We start from the raw sequence: 20,741 nt of genomic DNA, 5'->3' as shown, positions 1-20,741 counted from the left end.
CTTGAACATCTCTTGGAAATCCTTGAGGTCATAGTGCCCAGATAGTATTTTGTACGTCTCTATTAGGTCGCCACGTTCTCTGCGTTGCTTTAGAGTAGTGAGGTTCAGTTCCTTTAGTCTCTCTTCATATGGCTTGTTTTTAAGTTGCCTTGGCAGTTTCGTGAAACTGCGTTGTACTTTCTCGAGCATCTCAATGTCCTTGGCAAAGTAAGGACTCCAGGCTTGAAAAGCATACTCCAGTACGGGTCTGACATATGTTTTGTATATTTTTAGCATCATATACGGTGTTAAGGTCTTGAAAGCTTTTCTAATGAGGTAAATCATGCTTCTGGCTTTCTTAACCATTGTAGATATGTGCTCTTCCCACTTTAGGTCCTCAGAGATTTTAACACCTAGGTCAGTTTGTGCTTTTACAGCCGTTAGTGGAGTGCCTTCCAAGTTGTAAATCTGGCGGGGATTCCGATTTCCTATGTGAAGTATTGTACATTTGGCAGAATTCAGATTGATTAACCATTCCTTAGACCAGCTTACTATTGCATCTAGATCGTCTTGTAAGTAGTTGGCTGTAATCTAGGAGTGGGTTAGCAAATAACTTGGTGTCATCCGCAAAAGTACTAATACTGCATTTGAGGCGACATGGAAGGTCAACAGTGTATAGTATGTAAAGCACCGGGCCTAAGACTGAACCCTGTGGTACTCCACTCTGTATCTCTCGCTGCCGTGACTTAGTCTCACCAACTCTAACTTCAAAGGTTCTATGTTGTAGAAAGGCCCTTATCCATATTAATAGTTTCCCACGGATTCCCAAGTGTTCCAGTTTATAAAGTAGCCTCTCTGTGGGAACTTTGTCGAAGGCCTTTTCATAGTCAAGGTAAATTACATCTGTAGGGTCCCTCTTGTCAAAACTTTCAGTCCAGGAGGAGAGGCAAGTCAGCAAGTTGGACACTGTAGAGCAAGTTGGACACTGTAGAGCAAGTTGGACACTGTAGAAAATTTAGTTTGATATTACACACGATTTTTTATAAATGAATTAATTAGATGTGTTATTTCTGACAGCGAGTCCTGGCAGCGCCTTGTGGAGCAGATCCGCTCGCGCGGCACGCGGCTGCACGCCGCCGGCGAGATCCACCGCTTCCACCGCGACGTGGCCGAGCTGCTGGCGCGCGCCGCCGACAAGCGCGCCCAGCTGGCCCCGCCGGAGCCGCCCAGGGACCTGCCCGCCGCGGCGGCGCTGCTGCGGGCTCACGACGCCGCCGAGAACGATCTGCTGGCCATCGACGCACAGGTTCAGGTCAGTACTGTCTGGTGACGCTTCCACCGCGACGTGGCCGAGCTGCTGGCGCGCGCCGCCGACAAGCGCGCCCAGCTGGCCCCGCCGGAGCCGCCCAGGGACCTGCCCGCCGCGGCGGCGCTGCTGCGGGCTCACGACGCCGCCGAGAACGATCTGCTGGCCATCGACGCACAGGTTCAGGTCAGTACTGTCTGGTGACGCTTCCACCGCGACGTGGCCGAGCTGCTGGCGCGCGCCGCCGACAAGCGCGCCCAGCTGGCCCCGCCGGAGCCGCCCAGGGACCTGCCCGCCGCGGCGGCGCTGCTGCGGGCTCACGACGCCGCCGAGAACGATCTGCTGGCCATCGACGCACAGGTTCAGGTCAGTACTGTCTGGTGACGCTTCCACCGCGACGTGGCCGAGCTGCTGGCGCGCGCCGCCGACAAGCGCGCCCAGCTGGCCCCGCCGGAGCCGCCCAGGGACCTGCCCGCCGCGGCGGCGCTGCTGCGGGCTCACGACGCCGCCGAGAACGATCTGCTGGCCATCGACGCACAGGTTCAGGTCAGTACTGTCTGGTGACGCTTCCTGTGCGAGTTAAACAATGTAGTTACAGTTTGAACATTGTATAGAGTGAATAGTTGGTATAATTGTGTATTTCCACAGGTGCTTCAAGAGGAGGGCCTGCGGCTGCAGCGGCTGTGCCCGGGCGGCAACGTGCAGCAGATCGCGCTGCAGCAGCAGGCGCTGTCGGACGCGTGGAGCATGCTGCGCGCCGCTGCGGACGCGCGCCGCGCCACGCTGCAGCAGTACCTCTCCTTACAACAGTTCAGGCAACAGGTACGTCATGTTTGGTATACTGTTAGTCATAGTTACTATGACAGAGTAACTTGTCATTGCTTGTATATTATATTTTATTACCATTTTGTACGTTTCCTATTTAAATATATAGTATTCAAATATTGTAACTTTTTTCTGATCAAGCATGTCCGACCATGTGGCCGGCACAATTTGGATAATTGGATAAGCTGGTTCACTGGTGGATAACTCTTCAATAAAACGTTGGATTTAACACAATAGTCTTTTATTTCGACTTTTACATTTTTTGAAGCACAATATTTGTGCACTAAAACTAATTTTATTATTTTTAACACAGAGTTATGGACTTACGCGTGCAGCCATTTTTGATAGAGAGAGCGAGAGCGATGAAACAATTGACACTATCTATGGGCGTGTGGCGCCGTTTGAGATACCAAAAAAAACTATGTTGACAATAAATCGCAATTACTTATAACGCTTAAACATTCCGCCCGCCAAGAACAGTAGGTTCTTCCTACCGCCCGCCATGACATCATACAACAGTACATACATAACAAGGTTTAGGAACTGAACATTACTAACGTACTAAACTAACATGAAAACGAGTTAACATGACATCAATAGATAACTTTGCACTCCATCTAAATTTTTTAAACATAAACAATACAATACACTGTTCACCAGTCTATAAGGCAGAGATCATGAACAACTTTGGTTACAATCTATAGAGATAGAGAAAACAGGCTGACTAAGACAAGTAACATTGTATGCTAACTTTAGCACGTTAACTAACATTTACTAACATACCCGTAAAAGTGAGTATCCAGAAATCACCTGAAGGTTAAAAACCCTTTAATTACTACATACCACATAAATGTAATTTAGAAAAAATAAAACTTATAAGTATACCTATTACAATATTTATACAATTAGTACTCTTTCCTATCAGTCATTTTGAATAAGTACACTTGTATAGTTTTACATACTAGTAGAATTTAGAAGTATTAATAGAGACTTCAGTAACAACCTTGTAGGAACTTCATTACGAGTAAGAACCTAAAGTTATACAGTAACAGTATCAACCATATGAATTTTACAGTACCATTTGGGTACCTACAACTAAATTTAACACATATTAATAACATACTCTTAGTCTTGCTCTGACTGGTAGCAAAATAAGAATACAGGAAACTATAACTTTAACTACATGACAAATAATACTAGTTGGCAACAGGCAACACTATTAATTTGGAAACAGGTCTCATAAGTTTGGAATGTTTACATTTTAAGGTAACGACTCTAGTGACATTGTCTGGACCAGGGTGCTTTTCTTGTACTAACCCATATAACCACATCGAGGGCGGGAGATCATCCTCCTTGACTAACACTACGTCACCTACCTGTGGCTCTGGGGTCACCTTAGTCCATTTGTACCTCTGATAGAGCGTTGTTAGGTACTCCTGAGACCACTTTCGCCAGAACTGCTGCATAATCTTCTGGGTGAGCTGCCATCTATGTAAAGGGCTGATTTGAGAATCTTCATAGTTGCGATCTGGCGCGGTTACCAGAGCTTCGCCAACTAGAAAGTGTCCCGGGGTGAGTGGACTCGTGTCCACTTCATTTGATGGCAGCTGGTACATGGGCCTACTGTTTAGACAAGCCTCAGCCTGTGCTAAAACCGTTGATAACTCCTCAAACGTGAGAGTGGTGCCATCTAGGACCCGTTTCAAATGATATTTAGTAGAGGCGACACCCGCCTCCCAGAGTCCACCGAAATTGGGAGCCCGGGGTGGAATAAAATGCCATTCAGTACCTTCATTAGCTAAGGCCTCAGCAACCTCTTTCATGACAGAAGCCTCGCCCTGCTGGAAGAGGATGCGCAGTTCCTTGGATGCACCGACAAAGTTGGACCCATTGTCGCTCCAAATCTCCTTACAGGGTCCTCGACGTGCCACGAACCGTCTATAAGCAGCTAGAAACCCTTCAGTGGTAAGTGAACTTACTGCCTCCAGGTGGATACAACGGGTTACCATACATACAAACAGTGCTATATAGCCCTTATAGCTCTTGCATCCTCTACCTTTGGATATTCTGATATTTATAGGGCCTGCATAGTCGCACCCGGTGCGGTGGAACGGTCGAGCAACAGTCACCCTGCTACTGGGTAAATCAGCCATGAAGGGTTGAGTTTTGGTGACTTTGTACTTTATACATCTCACACATTTACTTAAAATATGTCTAATCAAGCTTTTGGCATTAATAATTAGAAACTTGGATCTTACATAATTTAGGGTGAGTTGGGGGCCTCCGTGGAGAGTCCTTGAGTGAGCGTCACTCACAATCAGCTTTGACAAGTGATGGTCATGAGGCATTATGATAGGATGCTTTACATTATAAGAATGATCGCTATGCTCAATCCTACCTCGCGTTCTCATAATGCCATCCTCGTCCAAGAAGGGACACAATGATAAGATAATGCTTCTCCGGGGAATTGGATTAGAGTTATTCAGGTTAGTTAACTCCCGGGGAAAGGCTGACAATTGACTTGCTTTAATACCTACCTTCAAGGCATTATCAAGCTCTCTTGCGGTCAGATAGGATGGAAACGATTCTCCTTTCAGTTTTTTACAAAATCTGAGACAGTAAGCTACTACTCTTACTGTCTTTGTTAAAGATGAGTATTTAGTCCAAGCACTCAACTCTTCGGATGGCTGAGCAGGGGATAAAACTGTACATACCTGGACTTTCATGGGCTTTGCTTCTAGCTCAGTGGATACGGGCTCGGATGTTGGATGCTGGTAGTTAGGGTCATGTAGCCAAGCTGGGCCATGGACCCACAACTCGAATTGGATGAAATCAGATGGTGACATTCCTCGACTTGCACAGTCTGCCGGGTTGCTGGTGGATTCTACATGCGCCCACTGATCATGGTTTAGTATGGATAGGATCTCGGTGACGCGATTGGCAACAAACGTTGTCCAACGGTTCGGCTCACCTTGAAGCCATGCGAGGACTATGGTTGAGTCTGTCCAAGCCCTGCAATGACTGACTGGCATGGATAAGACAGTGGATACTTCTGCCAGCAGTTTGGATAAGAGTACTGCTCCGGAAAGTTCAAGTCGGGGTGTGGAAATTTGGCGGATTGGACAGACCTTTGTTCTGGCTGCGACTAAATGGACAGTAACATTACCTTCATGATCCACTACCCTCAGGTATACGACTGCTGCGTAAGCGTCGTTGGAGGCGTCGCAGTACCCATGCAGCTGGATATCACTCGCGTCTTGCCTGACGCCAACCCATCGTGGCATGATGAAGTCGTTGAGAACCGGGAGCTGCTCACGGAACTCATTCCACTCTGTCAGCAAGTTGGAAGTCACTTCCTCGTCCCACGAGTGACCTGAAACCCACAGTTTTTGCATGTATATCTTGGCTCGGATAATGACTGGGGAAATCCATCCCAGTGGATCAAAGAGACGTGATATGTCAGACAAGATGTTCCGCTTGGTGACGGGGGTTGGCTGTGGAGGTAAGTTAACCTTATAGTGAAATGAGTCAGTCTGATGATTCCAAGACAAGCCTAGGATTTTGATCATGTCATCCAGTTTTATGTCTTTGTCAGAGCTGGTAACCGGGTGTGGATAAATTGTTTCCATTAATCTTTGACTATTGCTTGCCCATTTTTGTAATTCAAACCCAGCTTTACTTAGCAAACTAACTATTTCCGAATAGATTTGGATGGCTTGATCATCTGTCTCACACCCACTCATGAAATCATCCATATAGAAATCTGTCAGCACCCTTTCTGCAGCCAATGGATAATCTTTACCATCATCTTTAGCCACTTGCTGTAAACTTTTGACTGCAAGATAAGGAGCTGACGAGACCCCGAAAGTTACACGTAACATCCTGTAATCCTTTACAATGTCATCAGAACTCTCACGCCACAGCAAGCGTTGGAAATCAGTGTGTTTGTCCACGACTTTAACCTGCCTGTACATTTTTATAATATCTGCTATAAAGCAAATTGGATGAATACGCCATTTCATGATGATATGACGCAGTTCTGGTTGTAGTCGTGGACCAACCAAGAGATCATCATTCAAGGACCTGCCATTAACACCTTTAGAAGAGCAGTCAAAAACCATGCGAAACTTGGTTGTGGATTTGTCGCTGCGAATCACGGCATGGTAAGGCATGTACACACAGCCAGGTCTCGCAGCGTCCCGCTGGTCTTGGATAAGTTCCATGTGATTTAGTGATAAATATTCATTTATCACTTTGGTATATTCCTGCTTTAGGAGTGGATTGCTATCCATCTTTTTCTCCAATGAGAGAAATCTCCTTAAAGCCACTTTCCGTGATTCGCCATACTGACATGATGGATCTTCATCACGAAATGGGAGACTAACAACATAGCGACCTGTACAGTCTCTAGTTGTAGTGGATGCATAATGCTCCTCACACACTTGGTCCTCCTTAGACAACAAGTTGCGAGGCTGATCAGTTTCTATTTCCCAGAATTTACGGAGAGTGTCATTAATGGAGTTATCCAGAATATGAGCAGTTATAAAGCTATTAGAATGGTTACTCACTTGTGTTCTTCCTGACAGGATCCAGCCCAAAGCGGTGTTCTGTGCTGTCAGCGTGGACGTCGGATTACGTACAATACCCTCTGTCAGGGTCAGTCCATACACCTCAGCACCCAGCAACATGTCCACATGGCCTGGAGTGTCATATCCTGGATCTGCCATCTTTAATTTCTTCAACTCCTGCCAATCATGAATCTCAACTTTCTGTGAAGGAATGGGATTAGTTACCTGACTTACCACATATGCTTGAACAACGCAACTAAAAGAGCTACAAATGGATTGTATTTTGAATTGAACTTTGTGTTTAATTGGGACTGACAAGGGGATTTTTTCTCCGCCCAGCCCTGAGGGATCAACACTAACATTAACAGGTATCTTGTGTAACTGAAGCAATTGTACAGCACGCTCAGTCACGAATGATAATTGTGCACCCTGGTCAAGAAATGCCCTAAGTATATGACAGTTTCCTTTATTTTCTACCTTAACTAATGCCGTTGTTAATATTATCTCACTATTCGATGAACCTGAACTTTCGGCAGCGTGAGCCACAATGTTACCAGGCCCAGGTTCCTTCTGCTCCGACTTCTCATGGGTACTCGGCTGTTGGTTGTGGATCTTCACCCCTTCAACGGCTCGGCTTGGTTGCGCTGAAGGTGGTTGCTCGCTGTCCAGATGCAATAGGGAGTGGTGACGGCGGCCGCAGCGCCTACATGTTGTGTCTCGCTTGCAGTGTGTTGCAGAATGCTTTGCTCCAAAGCAATTGAAGCACAACGCCTTACTTTTGACAAAGTCCCTCCGTTGTTGTACAGAGTCCTGGCTAAACCGCTTACATTGGTACAACAAGTGAGCCTCTGCACAAAATGGGCAGGATACTGATGATGCTGATGAGGTAATGCTGAACACTTTAGGTCGCTCTGTTTCTTTTAATCTTGTTTCTTTCTTAGTACTTGGCTCTAAGAACTCCAATGCTCTAAATCTGGATTCTAGGAATGTTGAAAATTCACTAAACGTTGGTAGTTTATCTGAGTAATCACTTATCTTGTGTTCCCATTCTTTCCGGGATTCCTGGTCAAGCTTCTGTATGATCAGGTGGATGATGATAAGATCCCATGTTGAAACATCAATATTCATGTTGGTCAGAGCACTTAAACATTCATTTGTTGTGTCTAATATTTGTTTGACACCATAAGAAGATGCTGCGGTTAAAGTCTTTTGGCTTATTAAGCGGTTAAGTATGCACGATGAGATGTAGCGAGTGTTGCTGTAACGTTTCTTCAATAATGTCCAACATTGTTCATAATTTGCATCCGTTATAGGTGTGTGTCGTATTAACTGCTCTGCTTCACCCGTCAGATGACCCTTTAAGTAGTGGAGCTTTTGTACAGGTGCTAAAGTCTGGTTGTTATTGATCACAGATTCGAATAGGTCGTGAAAAGTAGGCCACTCCGCATACTTGCCAGAAAATACGGGGATTATAATTCTAGGTAGCTTCACTGCACTTGATGGATTTGATTCACTCTGTAGATTATTATGTGTGTGAGTTGAGGATGTTGACATTGTTGATTTGATTTTTTCCAAGGCCTCTTTTAACTGACACTTATAATCAATATATTTTTCTTCGACTCTGTCATAGGTTTCATTTGTGAAGTACGTATTGCTTGGATCCTTAGATTCTAACAAAATCGTTTGATGGTTGCTCTCGAAAGATTTCCAATTTCCTTCGAGAAGATCTAACCTTGCTTGTAAGTACGTGTTGGTCATACGCGATTTCGGTGATTTTTTGAGGTTAGAAGCGGCCTTGTCAATTATCTCTTCTATATTTTGCTGTAATTTTATATATTCCATGGTGATAATCTTGTAATTTCGTTCTTATTCGGTTCGATTGGACCAATGTCCGACCATGTGGCCGGCACAATTTGGATAATTGGATAAGCTGGTTCACTGGTGGATAACTCTTCAATAAAACGTTGGATTTAACACAATAGTCTTTTATTTCGACTTTTACATTTTTTGAAGCACAATATTTGTGCACTAAAACTAATTTTATTATTTTTAACACAGAGTTATGGACTTACGCGTGCAGCCATTTTTGATAGAGAGAGCGAGAGCGATGAAACAATTGACACTATCTATGGGCGTGTGGCGCCGTTTGAGATACCAAAAAAAACTATGTTGACAATAAATCGCAATTACTTATAACGCTTAAACAAAGCAATCTGAAACTATGTCAATAGAGTCCACATAAGTTAACCCCGCGCCGTCGCGACGAGCGATAGATTGCGGCGGCGCCATCAGAAAAATTCCTATGAAAATATGAGTTTTATTACTAGCCCCGTCATGTATTGTGTGCAGGTCCGTGACCTGGCGTCGTGGTCGGGCGCGCTGCGCGCCGGCCTCGCGCAGGCCCCCCGGGTCCGCGACGCCGTCAGCGCGCAGGCCGCGCGCGCCGAGCACGCCGCCGTGCGCGCCGAGCTGGACGCGAGAGACGACAGCTTCCGGGACGCGCTGCACGCGGGCCAGCAGCTGGTGCTGGCGCAGCATCCCAGCTCGCAGGTACCGTACCCTGGTTCTAGCAGCCTCGCGCAGGCCCCCCGGGTCCGCGACGCCGTCAGCGCGCAGGCCGCGCGCGCCGAGCACGCCGCCGTGCGCGCCGAGCTGGACGCGAGAGACGACAGCTTCCGGGACGCGCTGCACGCGGGCCAGCAGCTGGTGCTGGCGCAGCATCCCAGCTCGCAGGTACCGTACCCTGGTTCTAGCAGCCTCGCGCAGGCCCCCCGGGTCCGCGACGCCGTCAGCGCGCAGGCCGCGCGCGCCGAGCACGCCGCCGTGCGCGCCGAGCTGGACGCGAGAGACGACAGCTTCCGGGACGCGCTGCACGCGGGCCAGCAGCTGGTGCTGGCGCAGCATCCCAGCTCGCATGTACCGTACCCTGGTTCTAGCAGCCTCGCGCAGGCCCCCCGGGTCCGCGACGCCGTCAGCGCGCAGGCCGCGCGCGCCGAGCACGCCGCCGTGCGCGCCGAGCTGGACGCGAGAGACGACAGCTTCCGGGACGCGCTGCACGCGGGCCAGCAGCTGGTGCTGGCGCAGCATCCCAGCTCGCAGGTACCGTACCCTGGTTCTAGCAGCCTCGCGCAGGCCCCCCGGGTCCGCGACGCCGTCAGCGCGCAGGCCGCGCGCGCCGAGCACGCCGCCGTGCGCGCCGAGCTGGACGCGAGAGACGACAGCTTCCGGGACGCGCTGCACGCGGGCCAGCAGCTGGTGCTGGCGCAGCATCCCAGCTCGCAGGTACCGTACCCTGGTTCTAGCAGCCTCGCGCAGGCCCCCCGGGTCCGCGACGCCGTCAGCGCGCAGGCCGCGCGCGCCGAGCACGCCGCCGTGCGCGCCGAGCTGGACGCGAGAGACGACAGCTTCCGGGACGCGCTGCACGCGGGCCAGCAGCTGGTGCTGGCGCAGCATCCCAGCTCGCAGGTACCGTACCCTGGTTCTAGCAGCCTCGCGCAGGCCCCCCGGGTCCGCGACGCCGTCAGCGCGCAGGCCGCGCGCGCCGAGCACGCCGCCGTGCGCGCCGAGCTGGACGCGAGAGACGACAGCTTCCGGGACGCGCTGCACGCGGGCCAGCAGCTGGTGCTGGCGCAGCATCCCAGCTCGCAGGTACCGTACCCTGGTTCTAGCAGCCTCGCGCAGGCCCCCCGGGTCCGCGACGCCGTCAGCGCGCAGGCCGCGCGCGCCGAGCACGCCGCCGTGCGCGCCGAGCTGGACGCGAGAGACGACAGCTTCCGGGACGCGCTGCACGCGGGCCAGCAGCTGGTGCTGGCGCAGCATCCCAGCTCGCAGGTACCGTACCCTGGTTCTAGCAGCCTCGCGCAGGCCCCCCGGGTCCGCGACGCCGTCAGCGCGCAGGCCGCGCGCGCCGAGCACGCCGCCGTGCGCGCCGAGCTGGACGCGAGAGACGACAGCTTCCGGGACGCGCTGCACGCGGGCCAGCAGCTGGTGCTGGCGCAGCATCCCAGCTCGCAGGTACCGTACCCTGGTTCTAGCAGCCTCGCGCAGGCCCCCCGGGTCCGCGACGCCGTCAGCGCGCAGGCCGCGCGCGCCGAGCACGCCGCCGTGCGCGCCGAGCTGGACGCGAGAGACGACAGCTTCCGGGACGCGCTGCACGCGGGCCAGCAGCTGGTGCTGGCGCAGCATCCCAGCTCGCAGGTACCGTACCCTGGTTCTAGCAGCCTCGCGCAGGCCCCCCGGGTCCGCGACGCCGTCAGCGCGCAGGCCGCGCGCGCCGAGCACGCCGCCGTGCGCGCCGAGCTGGACGCGAGAGACGACAGCTTCCGGGACGCGCTGCACGCGGGCCAGCAGCTGGTGCTGGCGCAGCATCCCAGCTCGCAGGTACCGTACCCTGGTTCTAGCAGCCTCGCGCAGGCCCCCCGGGTCCGCGACGCCGTCAGCGCGCAGGCCGCGCGCGCCGAGCACGCCGCCGTGCGCGCCGAGCTGGACGCGAGAGACGACAGCTTCCGAGACGCGCTGCACGCGGGCCAGCAGCTGGTGCTGGCGCAGCATCCCAGCTCGCAGGTACCGTACCCTGGTTCTAGCAGCCTCGCGCAGGCCCCCCGGGTCCGCGACGCCGTCAGCGCGCAGGCCGCGCGCGCCGAGCACGCCGCCGTGCGCGCCGAGCTGGACGCGAGAGACGACAGCTTCCGGGACGCGCTGCACGCGGGCCAGCAGCTGGTGCTGGCGCAGCATCCCAGCTCGCAGGTACCGTACCCTGGTTCTAGCAGCCTCGCGCAGGCCCCCCGGGTCCGCGACGCCGTCAGCGCGCAGGCCGCGCGCGCCGAGCACGCCGCCGTGCGCGCCGAGCTGGACGCGAGAGACGACAGCTTCCGGGACGCGCTGCACGCGGGCCAGCAGCTGGTGCTGGCGCAGCATCCCAGCTCGCAGGTACCGTACCCTGGTTCTAGCAGCCTCGCGCAGGCCCCCCCGGGTCCGCGACGCCGTCAGCGCGCAGGCCGCGCGCGCCGAGCACGCCGCCGTGCGCGCCGAGCTGGACGCGAGAGACGACAGCTTCCGGGACGCGCTGCACGCGGGCCAGCAGCTGGTGCTGGCGCAGCATCCCAGCTCGCAGGTACCGTACCCTGGTTCTAGCAGCCTCGCGCAGGCCCCCCGGGTCCGCGACGCCGTCAGCGCGCAGGCCGCGCGCGCCGAGCACGCCGCCGTGCGCGCCGAGCTGGACGCGAGAGACGACAGCTTCCGGGACGCGCTGCACGCGGGCCAGCAGCTGGTGCTGGCGCAGCATCCCAGCTCGCAGGTACCGTACCCTGGTTCTAGCAGCCTCGCGCAGGCCCCCCGGGTCCGCGACGCCGTCAGCGCGCAGGCCGCGCGCGCCGAGCACGCCGCCGTGCGCGCCGAGCTGGACGCGAGAGACGACAGCTTCCGGGACGCGCTGCACGCGGGCCAGCAGCTGGTGCTGGCGCAGCATCCCAGCTCGCAGGTACCGTACCCTGGTTCTAGCAGCCTCGCGCAGGCCCCCCGGGTCCGCGACGCCGTCAGCGCGCAGGCCGCGCGCGCCGAGCACGCCGCCGTGCGCGCCGAGCTGGACGCGAGAGACGACAGCTTCCGGGACGCGCTGCACGCGGGCCAGCAGCTGGTGCTGGCGCAGCATCCCAGCTCGCAGGTACCGTACCCTGGTTCTAGCAGCCTCGCGCAGGCCCCCCGGGTCCGCGACGCCGTCAGCGCGCAGGCCGCGCGCGCCGAGCACGCCGCCGTGCGCGCCGAGCTGGACGCGAGAGACGACAGCTTCCGGGACGCGCTGCACGCGGGCCAGCAGCTGGTGCTGGCGCAGCATCCCAGCTCGCAGGTACCGTACCCTGGTTCTAGCAGCCTCGCGCAGGCCCCCCGGGTCCGCGACGCCGTCAGCGCGCAGGCCGCGCGCGCCGAGCACGCCGCCGTGCGCGCCGAGCTGGACGCGAGAGACGACAGCTTCCGAGACGCGCTGCACGCGGGCCAGCAGCTGGTGCTGGCGCAGCATCCCAGCTCGCAGGTACCGTACCCTGGTTCTAGCAGCCTCGCGCAGGCCCCCCGGGTCCGCGACGCCGTCAGCGCGCAGGCCGCGCGCGCCGAGCACGCCGCCGTGCGCGCCGAGCTGGACGCGAGAGACGACAGCTTCCGAGACGCGCTGCACGCGGGCCAGCAGCTGGTGCTGGCGCAGCATCCCAGCTCGCAGGTACCGTACCCTGGTTCTAGCAGCCTCGCGCAGGCCCCCCGGGTCCGCGACGCCGTCAGCGCGCAGGCCGCGCGCGCCGAGCACGCCGCCGTGCGCGCCGAGCTGGACGCGAGAGACGACAGCTTCCGAGACGCGCTGCACGCGGGCCAGCAGCTGGTGCTGGCGCAGCATCCCAGCTCGCAGGTACCGTACCCTGGTTCTAGCAGCCTCGCGCAGGCCCCCCGGGTCCGCGACGCCGTCAGCGCGCAGGCCGCGCGCGCCGAGCACGCCGCCGTGCGCGCCGAGCTGGACGCGAGAGACGACAGCTTCCGAGACGCGCTGCACGCGGGCCAGCAGCTGGTGCTGGCGCAGCATCCCAGCTCGCAGGTACCGTACCCTGGTTCTAGCAGCCTCGCGCAGGCCCCCCGGGTCCGCGACGCCGTCAGCGCGCAGGCCGCGCGCGCCGAGCACGCCGCCGTGCGCGCCGAGCTGGACGCGAGAGACGACAGCTTCCGAGACGCGCTGCACGCGGGCCAGCAGCTGGTGCTGGCGCAGCATCCCAGCTCGCAGGTACCGTACCCTGGTTCTAGCAGCCTCGCGCAGGCCCCCCGGGTCCGCGACGCCGTCAGCGCGCAGGCCGCGCGCGCCGAGCACGCCGCCGTGCGCGCCGAGCTGGACGCGAGAGACGACAGCTTCCGAGACGCGCTGCACGCGGGCCAGCAGCTGGTGCTGGCGCAGCATCCCAGCTCGCAGGTACCGTACCCTGGTTCTAGCAGCCTCGCGCAGGCCCCCCGGGTCCGCGACGCCGTCAGCGCGCAGGCCGCGCGCGCCGAGCACGCCGCCGTGCGCGCCGAGCTGGACGCGAGAGACGACAGCTTCCGAGACGCGCTGCACGCGGGCCAGCAGCTGGTGCTGGCGCAGCATCCCAGCTCGCAGGTACCGTACCCTGGTTCTAGCAGCCTCGCGCAGGCCCCCCGGGTCCGCGACGCCGTCAGCGCGCAGGCCGCGCGCGCCGAGCACGCCGCCGTGCGCGCCGAGCTGGACGCGAGAGACGACAGCTTCCGAGACGCGCTGCACGCGGGCCAGCAGCTGGTGCTGGCGCAGCATCCCAGCTCGCAGGTACCGTACCCTGGGTTCTAGCAGCCTCGCGCAGGCCCCCCGGGTCCGCGGACGCCGTCAGCGCGCAGGCCGCGCGCGCCGAGCACGCCGCCGCCGTGCGCGCCGAGCTGGACGCGAGAGACGACAGCTTCCGGGACGCGCTGCACGCGGGCCAGCAGCTGGTGCTGGCGCAGCATCCCAGCTCGCAGGTACCGTACCCTGGTTCTAGCAGCCTCGCGCAGGCCCCCCGGGTCCGCGACGCCGTCAGCGCGCAGGCCGCGCGCGCCGAGCACGCCGCCGTGCGCGCCGAGCTGGACGCGAGAGACGACAGCTTCCGGGACGCGCTGCACGCGGGCCAGCAGCTGGTGCTGGCGCAGCATCCCAGCTCGCAGGTACCGTACCCTGGTTCTAGCAGCCTCGCGCAGGCCCCCCGGGTCCGCGACGCCGTCAGCGCGCAGGCCGCGCGCGCCGAGCACGCCGCCGTGCGCGCCGAGCTGGACGCGAGAGACGACAGCTTCCGAGACGCGCTGCACGCGGGCCAGCAGCTGGTGCTGGCGCAGCATCCCAGCTCGCAGGTACCGTACCCTGGTTCTAACTTTTTTACTTATTATTTTACCCCTCTGACCTATTTTAATTGTTACCCTCAGAACTCAAGGTTTAGAACGAAATGTGTACAAATACCACTCTTGATGAATAATTATTTCATTCTTACTTTTGTAAACATGTTTACACCACATTCGCATAACAAACACTTTTACGAACGTATTCTGTATATGTTCGATATGTAACTTAAATGTCCCTATAAACAGCTTGTCCTTAACTCCAAGCGAGATCCGGCTGTCAAACAGCAAGTTAACCCTACGTGGAAGTATAAAGCCACTGTATCATACACAGGAGATTGAGGAGCAGTGCGCGGCGCTGGTGGAGGAGCGCGCCAAGCTGCACGGCGCGTGGGCGGCGCGCCAGGTGGCGCTGGACCAGCTCATCGACCTGCACTGCTTCCTGCGCGACGCCAAGCAGCTGCACGCGCACAGCGCGGCGCAAGAGGCGGCCTTGAGTAAGCACATGTGCCGATGATAAAAAAAATTGCGAATACACTAATTAGGCTCACACTTAGTAACTCACTGATCCATTATTTCTCTTGACATTTCGATTTAAAAGCCTATAAATCGATACAAATAAATCATTATCAACGATAGATGTATACGTGCAAATGTTTTGTGCGTTCGACCATGTTCGACGCAACCCTCAATCATAGATAAAAAATAATAACAATGTTATTTTAATTTACTCCCAAATTGCAGGCACAGAGATATCTCCGACGTGCAGCGTGGAAGAAGTCGACAACATTCTGAAGAAACACGAGGCCTTCGAGAAGCTGCTCGCTACGCAGGTACGTTTCTAATTGATGTTCTTATTATTACTTTTCTGACCTTTACAATATACATATACACAATTTTTCAAATTTTAGGTAATTATGAATAAGTTTTTACGAGATAAAATACTTTCAGGACGAGAAGCTGACGACCCTGAACAGCCACGGAGACAAGCTGCTTCAGCAGAACCACGTCGAGAGTCAGAAGATCGCCGATGAACTGCGCGCCATTAATGAAAGACGGCAAAAGGTATGACCGCATAGATTACTTCAGATATGTTTATTGTATTACGCCTTATGGCATACTGGTTTGGGGAAATTACAGTAAAAAGATTATCGTTTAGTCACTGCTGGCACTAGTTATCAAGAGATATATTTTCTTGGTTATTAACGATGTTAAGCCTTATGGCATACTTGTTTATGCATTTTACAATATGTATACGTATATACAATATACACATGTCCATGTATCGCAATTAGGCTTTTAAATCTGTAACGGAGCTTTAGAAGTTTGTTATCTATTTGTTTACAAAACATTTTTAAAGATTAATTTTAACGTAATGTATTTTAGAGACGTCAAGACATTTATTTCTTGCAGTAACAGTGTAATCCGTCCATAAGTCCTGTAATTGGGACCGTGCGCGTCGGAGGTTCTGCCATCTTGTGTCCTGAATCGGAAACATAAACATGTACATTGACAAAAACAACCGTTCTCGTACGTTGTCTTGTACCCCCCCTCCCACAGTCTATGGTCGCTCCGTGTACATGTACTTGTGTGTGCAGCTGTACTCGGCGGCGGCGGCGCGGCGCGCGCTGCTGCTGCGCACGCGCGCGCGGGCGCAGTTCGCGCGCGACGCCGCCGAGACGCGCGGCTGGCTCGCCGACAAGCTCGCCAAGCTGCACAACGACCACCAGCAAGGTACGGTACTCTAATCTCTATAACACACTTCAATTTAGGCATGAATGCTAAATCAGCCATATCTATTTTAGTACAAAAACAAATTATTGGCCAGTGGTACAGTACATGAAAGCGCACATGGTGGACTTTAATGCCAGTAAGGCATTTTTAAACCGGTCAATCATACGCATTTTAGTATCTGGAATATAAAAACTGAGCTTATTAGAATTAGAAACAAACTTTAAATCTTGTTTTTTTTTTTTACTTTTCCAGGCGAAGTAACCGATCTGGAAGACAAGATAAAGAAGTTGCAGAAGCACCAGGCCTTCACGGCCGAACTAGCCGCCAACCGCGCGCGCCTGCAGGAGATCCAGGCGCTGGCTGAGCAGCTGCGCCCTGACGAGGAGGTGGAGAAACAGATGGCTCAGCTGAAGGAAGATTGGGGAAAGCTCGAGAAGGCTACCGAGGAGAGAGGTGAGTGCAAACTACCAGGTCCAAGTGAAACAACCGCTGCGCCTGCAGGAGGTCCAAGTGGTGGCTGTGCAAGTGCGGCCTGACAAGGAGGTGGACGGAACAGTTGAAAGAAAACCGGGGGAAGATCGAGGCGGTTGCGGAGAAGAGAGGTGAGTACAGACTACCAGGTCCAGAAGGAACAACCGCTGCGTCCGCAGGAGACCCAGACACTGGCTGAACAGCTGCGGCCTGACGAGGAGATGAGAAACAGATGATACACTTGAAAAAAGACTGAGGGAAGCTCGAGAAGGCTACCGAGGAGAGAGGTGAGTGTAACAATTCACAATTCCTGTGATATAAGCGTGCTAAAGTATATGTGCGGAAAATATGGGATACCTGGTCGACACGTTTGGAAGCTTCGTCGGTTATCACAGGCACTTTAGTTTTGACATGCTTTAATTTACGATATATATATATATATATACGGCTTCGTCCGCGTACATATGTACGTACAAATTGCTAAACTGCAGTACTAGCAACCCCTTTTATGTGGTGAATTTTGGGAAAAACAGTTTGGTACCAATGTAGGTATCCAACGTATGTATCTTATTCCTGGTTATAAATTAACGTTGCTAAACTTCATATTTAACCGTTTTTGTGTGACAGCATTCTGAGCGACAAACATCTAATCAATGAAACATACTGAGTTTACATTTATAATATTACATGACAAAAGGGTAACAAGTGATTGTGTCCTTCAGGGCGCGGGCTGGAGGAGGCGCAGGACATCCTGGAGTTCAACCAGCACCTGGACAAGATCGAGGCCTGGATCCGCGACAAGGAGATGATGGTATGTTTATGTTCTAATGTACTTACCTTATGATATTGGCATGGTATGGTATTGGCATATTAATTACGTTATGAACTGGATATGTTTCTACAGTACAATGGTGCTATTTTACCGCCTTAAGTAAGTAAGTAAGTAAGTAAATATTCTTTATTGTGCACCATACATTTAAAAATAGACAGGAAATGAAAAAACACGTAAAAGTTAGGTAACAACAGGCGGTCTTATCGCTAAGAAGCGATCTCTTCCAGACAACCTTGGGGTAGCAGGAAACAATGAACTTACAACATTGAACGGGTAGTGCCGATATACATATAATTCAACAAAATTAAGACGCAAACAATATAATACATACCTACATACTAATAAAATAAATACATATATACATACATACATTATATATTATACAATCATAAATAAAGGCAAGTTAAGGCAGCGAAAGGTAGTGAGTCTTCAAAAGATTTTTGAAAACGGGAAGGGATTTAGCACGTCTAATGTCTAATGGCAAAGCATTCCACAACCGAACAGCACGAAAAGAAAAAGAGTTGCTATAAAATTTTGATGATGAAGGTGGTGGAGCAAGGAGATGCATCTCCGCACAGCGGACCGAGGAAAGATAGTTGAAACGCTTTTTAAGATATAGAGGGTTAGAGAGACGCCTTAGTTTGGTAACTAGCACTATACGTGCGTATATCGAAAATTTAAAGGGTATGTGCACTGCAAAACGTTGTACATTACACGTGTAATTCGATTCGCAACTCGTGTTGATTTAAAACACTTCCTACGTTTTACACTTTTATCGTAGTGTTCTATTTTCTTGCTAATTTTGGACAGTAAAGTGGTATATTATATACCTAGAGCAGAAAAGTAGGTCACAGATCAAACGTAATTGTAGGCCGAGGCGAAGTCGAGGGCTAGAAACAAGTGATCTGAGGCTTTCTTATTTACTGCCCGAGGTTTATATACAATATTTCTGCGTTGAAAGTTGACGCTTTCCAGACGGAGAACAAACACATTTTCACGCTTGTACAACCTTTTTTTATTTTCTAGTTAAAACAGTGACGGTAATCTTCATGTTATTGATTTTGTTTTCGAAGTAGTAATTGGTCGAGTGTTGTCAGGTGCAAGCGCACGAGCTGGGCCGCGACTACGAGCACTGCTCGGCGCTGGTGCGCAAGCTGGACGACCTGGACTCCGACATGAAGGTGGACGAGCAGCGCGTCCGGACCACCTGCGCGCTCGCCGACCGCCTGCTGCGCCAGGTGTGTAGCGTGCCTTGTACTGGCTACACAGTCATTGTACACCTCGCGAACCCCCATGACTCCGATATTTTGGAAAAAAACTTTTTTAATTTTATTTAACGAGATGAAACGGAGATGTTTTGCTCGCTCGGTCAATCATAAATGCGATTGTCACATTGGGTGATGCCTACATAAAGCTATCTACATTTTTATCTTCAGGCAGACACGGATAAAATATATTTTATAGGACATAATTATACAAATTGACTAATTCAATCCCACAGTAAGCTCAATAAGGGTTGTGTTGTAGTAATACATAATTTTATAGTAGATTGTATTCGGGTAATTTTGTATGTTGGATGATTCCGAAAATCTGATGAAAATCACCCGAAATTACAACATAACAAGAATCTCTATTCAGAATTTTCCAATGATTTTTGGCATTCGGAATAACCGAATACACTTTACTATTCGTCTTTGCGTTCTGTGAATTTCTTAATATTCCCACTTTTCTGTAAAAAGTTAAAGATTTTTTTTTGTTTTAATCGATTATTATCCTTAGAATGGCTTATGATAACCTATTGGCAGTACAAGCACGCATGAAACTAATGGTACACTTGATTTCAAAGAGGTATTTTATTCTAATTTTTCGGACAAAATGTTTCGAAACAGTTCGGCAATGGTTACGACACATTGTGTAAACATTTGGTGATAAACTGAACGCAAAGTGTATAAAAATGTTTCGGAACTTTGTGACTGAAATGTGTAAACACGGCGACCACACTTAGTTACTGAAACAATTCTGGTCACATTGTGTGCACACTGTTACCACACTAAGTAAACAAAACTGAACACAGTCGCAAAGTGTAGTAACTGTTATGACACCGCTATATATACTGACATTTATTTACTACTTTGATGATTCTGCCACCGGAATGGTTATATGAGTTGTATTATAGTATGTCTTCATTGAAGAACAATAGTACATTGTGCAACTAGAAGGGGTAAATAAGGATTTGGATACGAGGGTGGTAATTCCCGACAGTCGCAGGCTGGAGGGAATTAAAGACTCGAGTATTCTTACCCTTGGAGTTACACACAATGTTTTTCATCACACTTGCGAAGAAAAAACTAAATCTTAAGTGAAATAATTCTTAAATACGGTGACATATCAAATATTAGTCCGCCATTTTGTAATTTCTTGACAGTTTAGGCATCGAAGGCACAGACCTATCCGGCATTTAGCCACGATTGAAAATTATGTAAAAATATTTTAAACGGCTGTTAATAATTTTAAACATAAACAAAAATATTAAATTATAAATGTCAGTATTTTAAAAGTAAAACTCATTTGTGCTACTTTAATTGTACGAATAAATGGGGACGCGGGAACAAAATAGCCCTCTGCCCTTCAGTACACCTGCATGAAATAAGATGTTTTCCGAGCGAGTGCTTTGAGAAGGTGTTAACTCTCAAGCTAACGGTGTGCATGGCGCAGGGCCCGACGCAGCAGGCGGCGGCGGTGGCGGCGCGGCGCGACGCGCTGCTGGGCAAGTGGCGCGCGCTCAGCGGCCACCTGCAGGCCTACCGCGACGCGCTCGCCGCCGCGCTCGAGGCGCACGCCTTCAACAGGTCCCGCACTGAATCATCTCGTATTATTCATTTTTAACACGCTTTTATTAGGTCGACCTGTATGAATCTTAGGTGACTAATTTAACCATCTTCCAAGGATCGTAGCGTCATGAAAATTGGCAGCTGTATGTGGTTCTGATGACGATACAATGATATGGTACTGTCGAACTGATCTGATGATGGAGCCGGAAGATATGAACTGGAACTTCACGATGGAACATCGTATCGTAGCTGTGTTTGGATTTGTTAGAAAAGTCTTGTAATGAACTTTGACCACGATTTTTACGTGCATTTATAAAAGCGTGTTTTTCTAGTGTTTTTTAAACTAT

The 20,741-nt window shown here is 52.2% G+C and overlaps 2 protein-coding genes across 3 annotated transcripts in view; one reads left to right on the top strand and one right to left on the bottom strand.

Annotated features, from left to right (window-relative positions):
• The window catches only part of LOC133531503 (spectrin beta chain, non-erythrocytic 5-like), a 124,228-nt gene that overhangs the window by 89,252 nt on the left and 14,235 nt on the right, over positions 1–20,741 (top strand). The window contains exons 42-52 of the mRNA XM_061869762.1: positions 1,057–1,291; positions 1,934–2,107; positions 9,028–9,228; positions 14,861–15,023; positions 15,271–15,359; positions 15,478–15,591; positions 16,125–16,260; positions 16,513–16,713; positions 17,454–17,542; positions 18,661–18,801; positions 20,279–20,412. Coding sequence (XP_061725746.1) covers positions 1,057–1,291; positions 1,934–2,107; positions 9,028–9,228; positions 14,861–15,023; positions 15,271–15,359; positions 15,478–15,591; positions 16,125–16,260; positions 16,513–16,713; positions 17,454–17,542; positions 18,661–18,801; positions 20,279–20,412 — 1,677 coding nt within the window. The remainder of the gene's footprint in view (positions 1–1,056; positions 1,292–1,933; positions 2,108–9,027; positions 9,229–14,860; positions 15,024–15,270; positions 15,360–15,477; positions 15,592–16,124; positions 16,261–16,512; positions 16,714–17,453; positions 17,543–18,660; positions 18,802–20,278; positions 20,413–20,741) is intronic.
• On the bottom strand, positions 2,335–9,003 carry LOC133531502 (uncharacterized). Of its 2 annotated transcripts, none has more exons than XM_061869760.1 (2): positions 6,679–6,767; positions 2,335–5,483 (listed from the first exon to the last, which is right to left on the bottom strand). In XM_061869760.1, exon 2 carries the CDS (start codon positions 5,392–5,394, stop codon positions 3,307–3,309), a length of 2,088 nt encoding a protein of 695 aa, XP_061725744.1. In that variant the 5' UTR covers positions 5,395–5,483; positions 6,679–6,767; the 3' UTR covers positions 2,335–3,306. The 2 variants fall into 2 exon arrangements, with proteins under 2 accessions (XP_061725744.1, XP_061725745.1); XM_061869761.1 differs by having other exon boundaries at positions 5,272–5,483; positions 6,679–9,003.

This window comes from Cydia pomonella, chromosome 25 (assembly GCF_033807575.1).
Source record: "Cydia pomonella isolate Wapato2018A chromosome 25, ilCydPomo1, whole genome shotgun sequence".
Classification (NCBI taxonomy): Eukaryota; Metazoa; Arthropoda; class Insecta; order Lepidoptera; family Tortricidae; genus Cydia; species Cydia pomonella.
This window is presented reverse-complemented; position numbering and strand designations above follow the sequence as displayed.

Excerpts from the sequence above, each read along its gene's own strand:
- LOC133531502 (XM_061869760.1), bottom strand. The coding sequence starts at position 5,394 with ATGCCACGATGGGTTGGCGTCAGGCAAGACGCGAGTGATATCCAGCTG.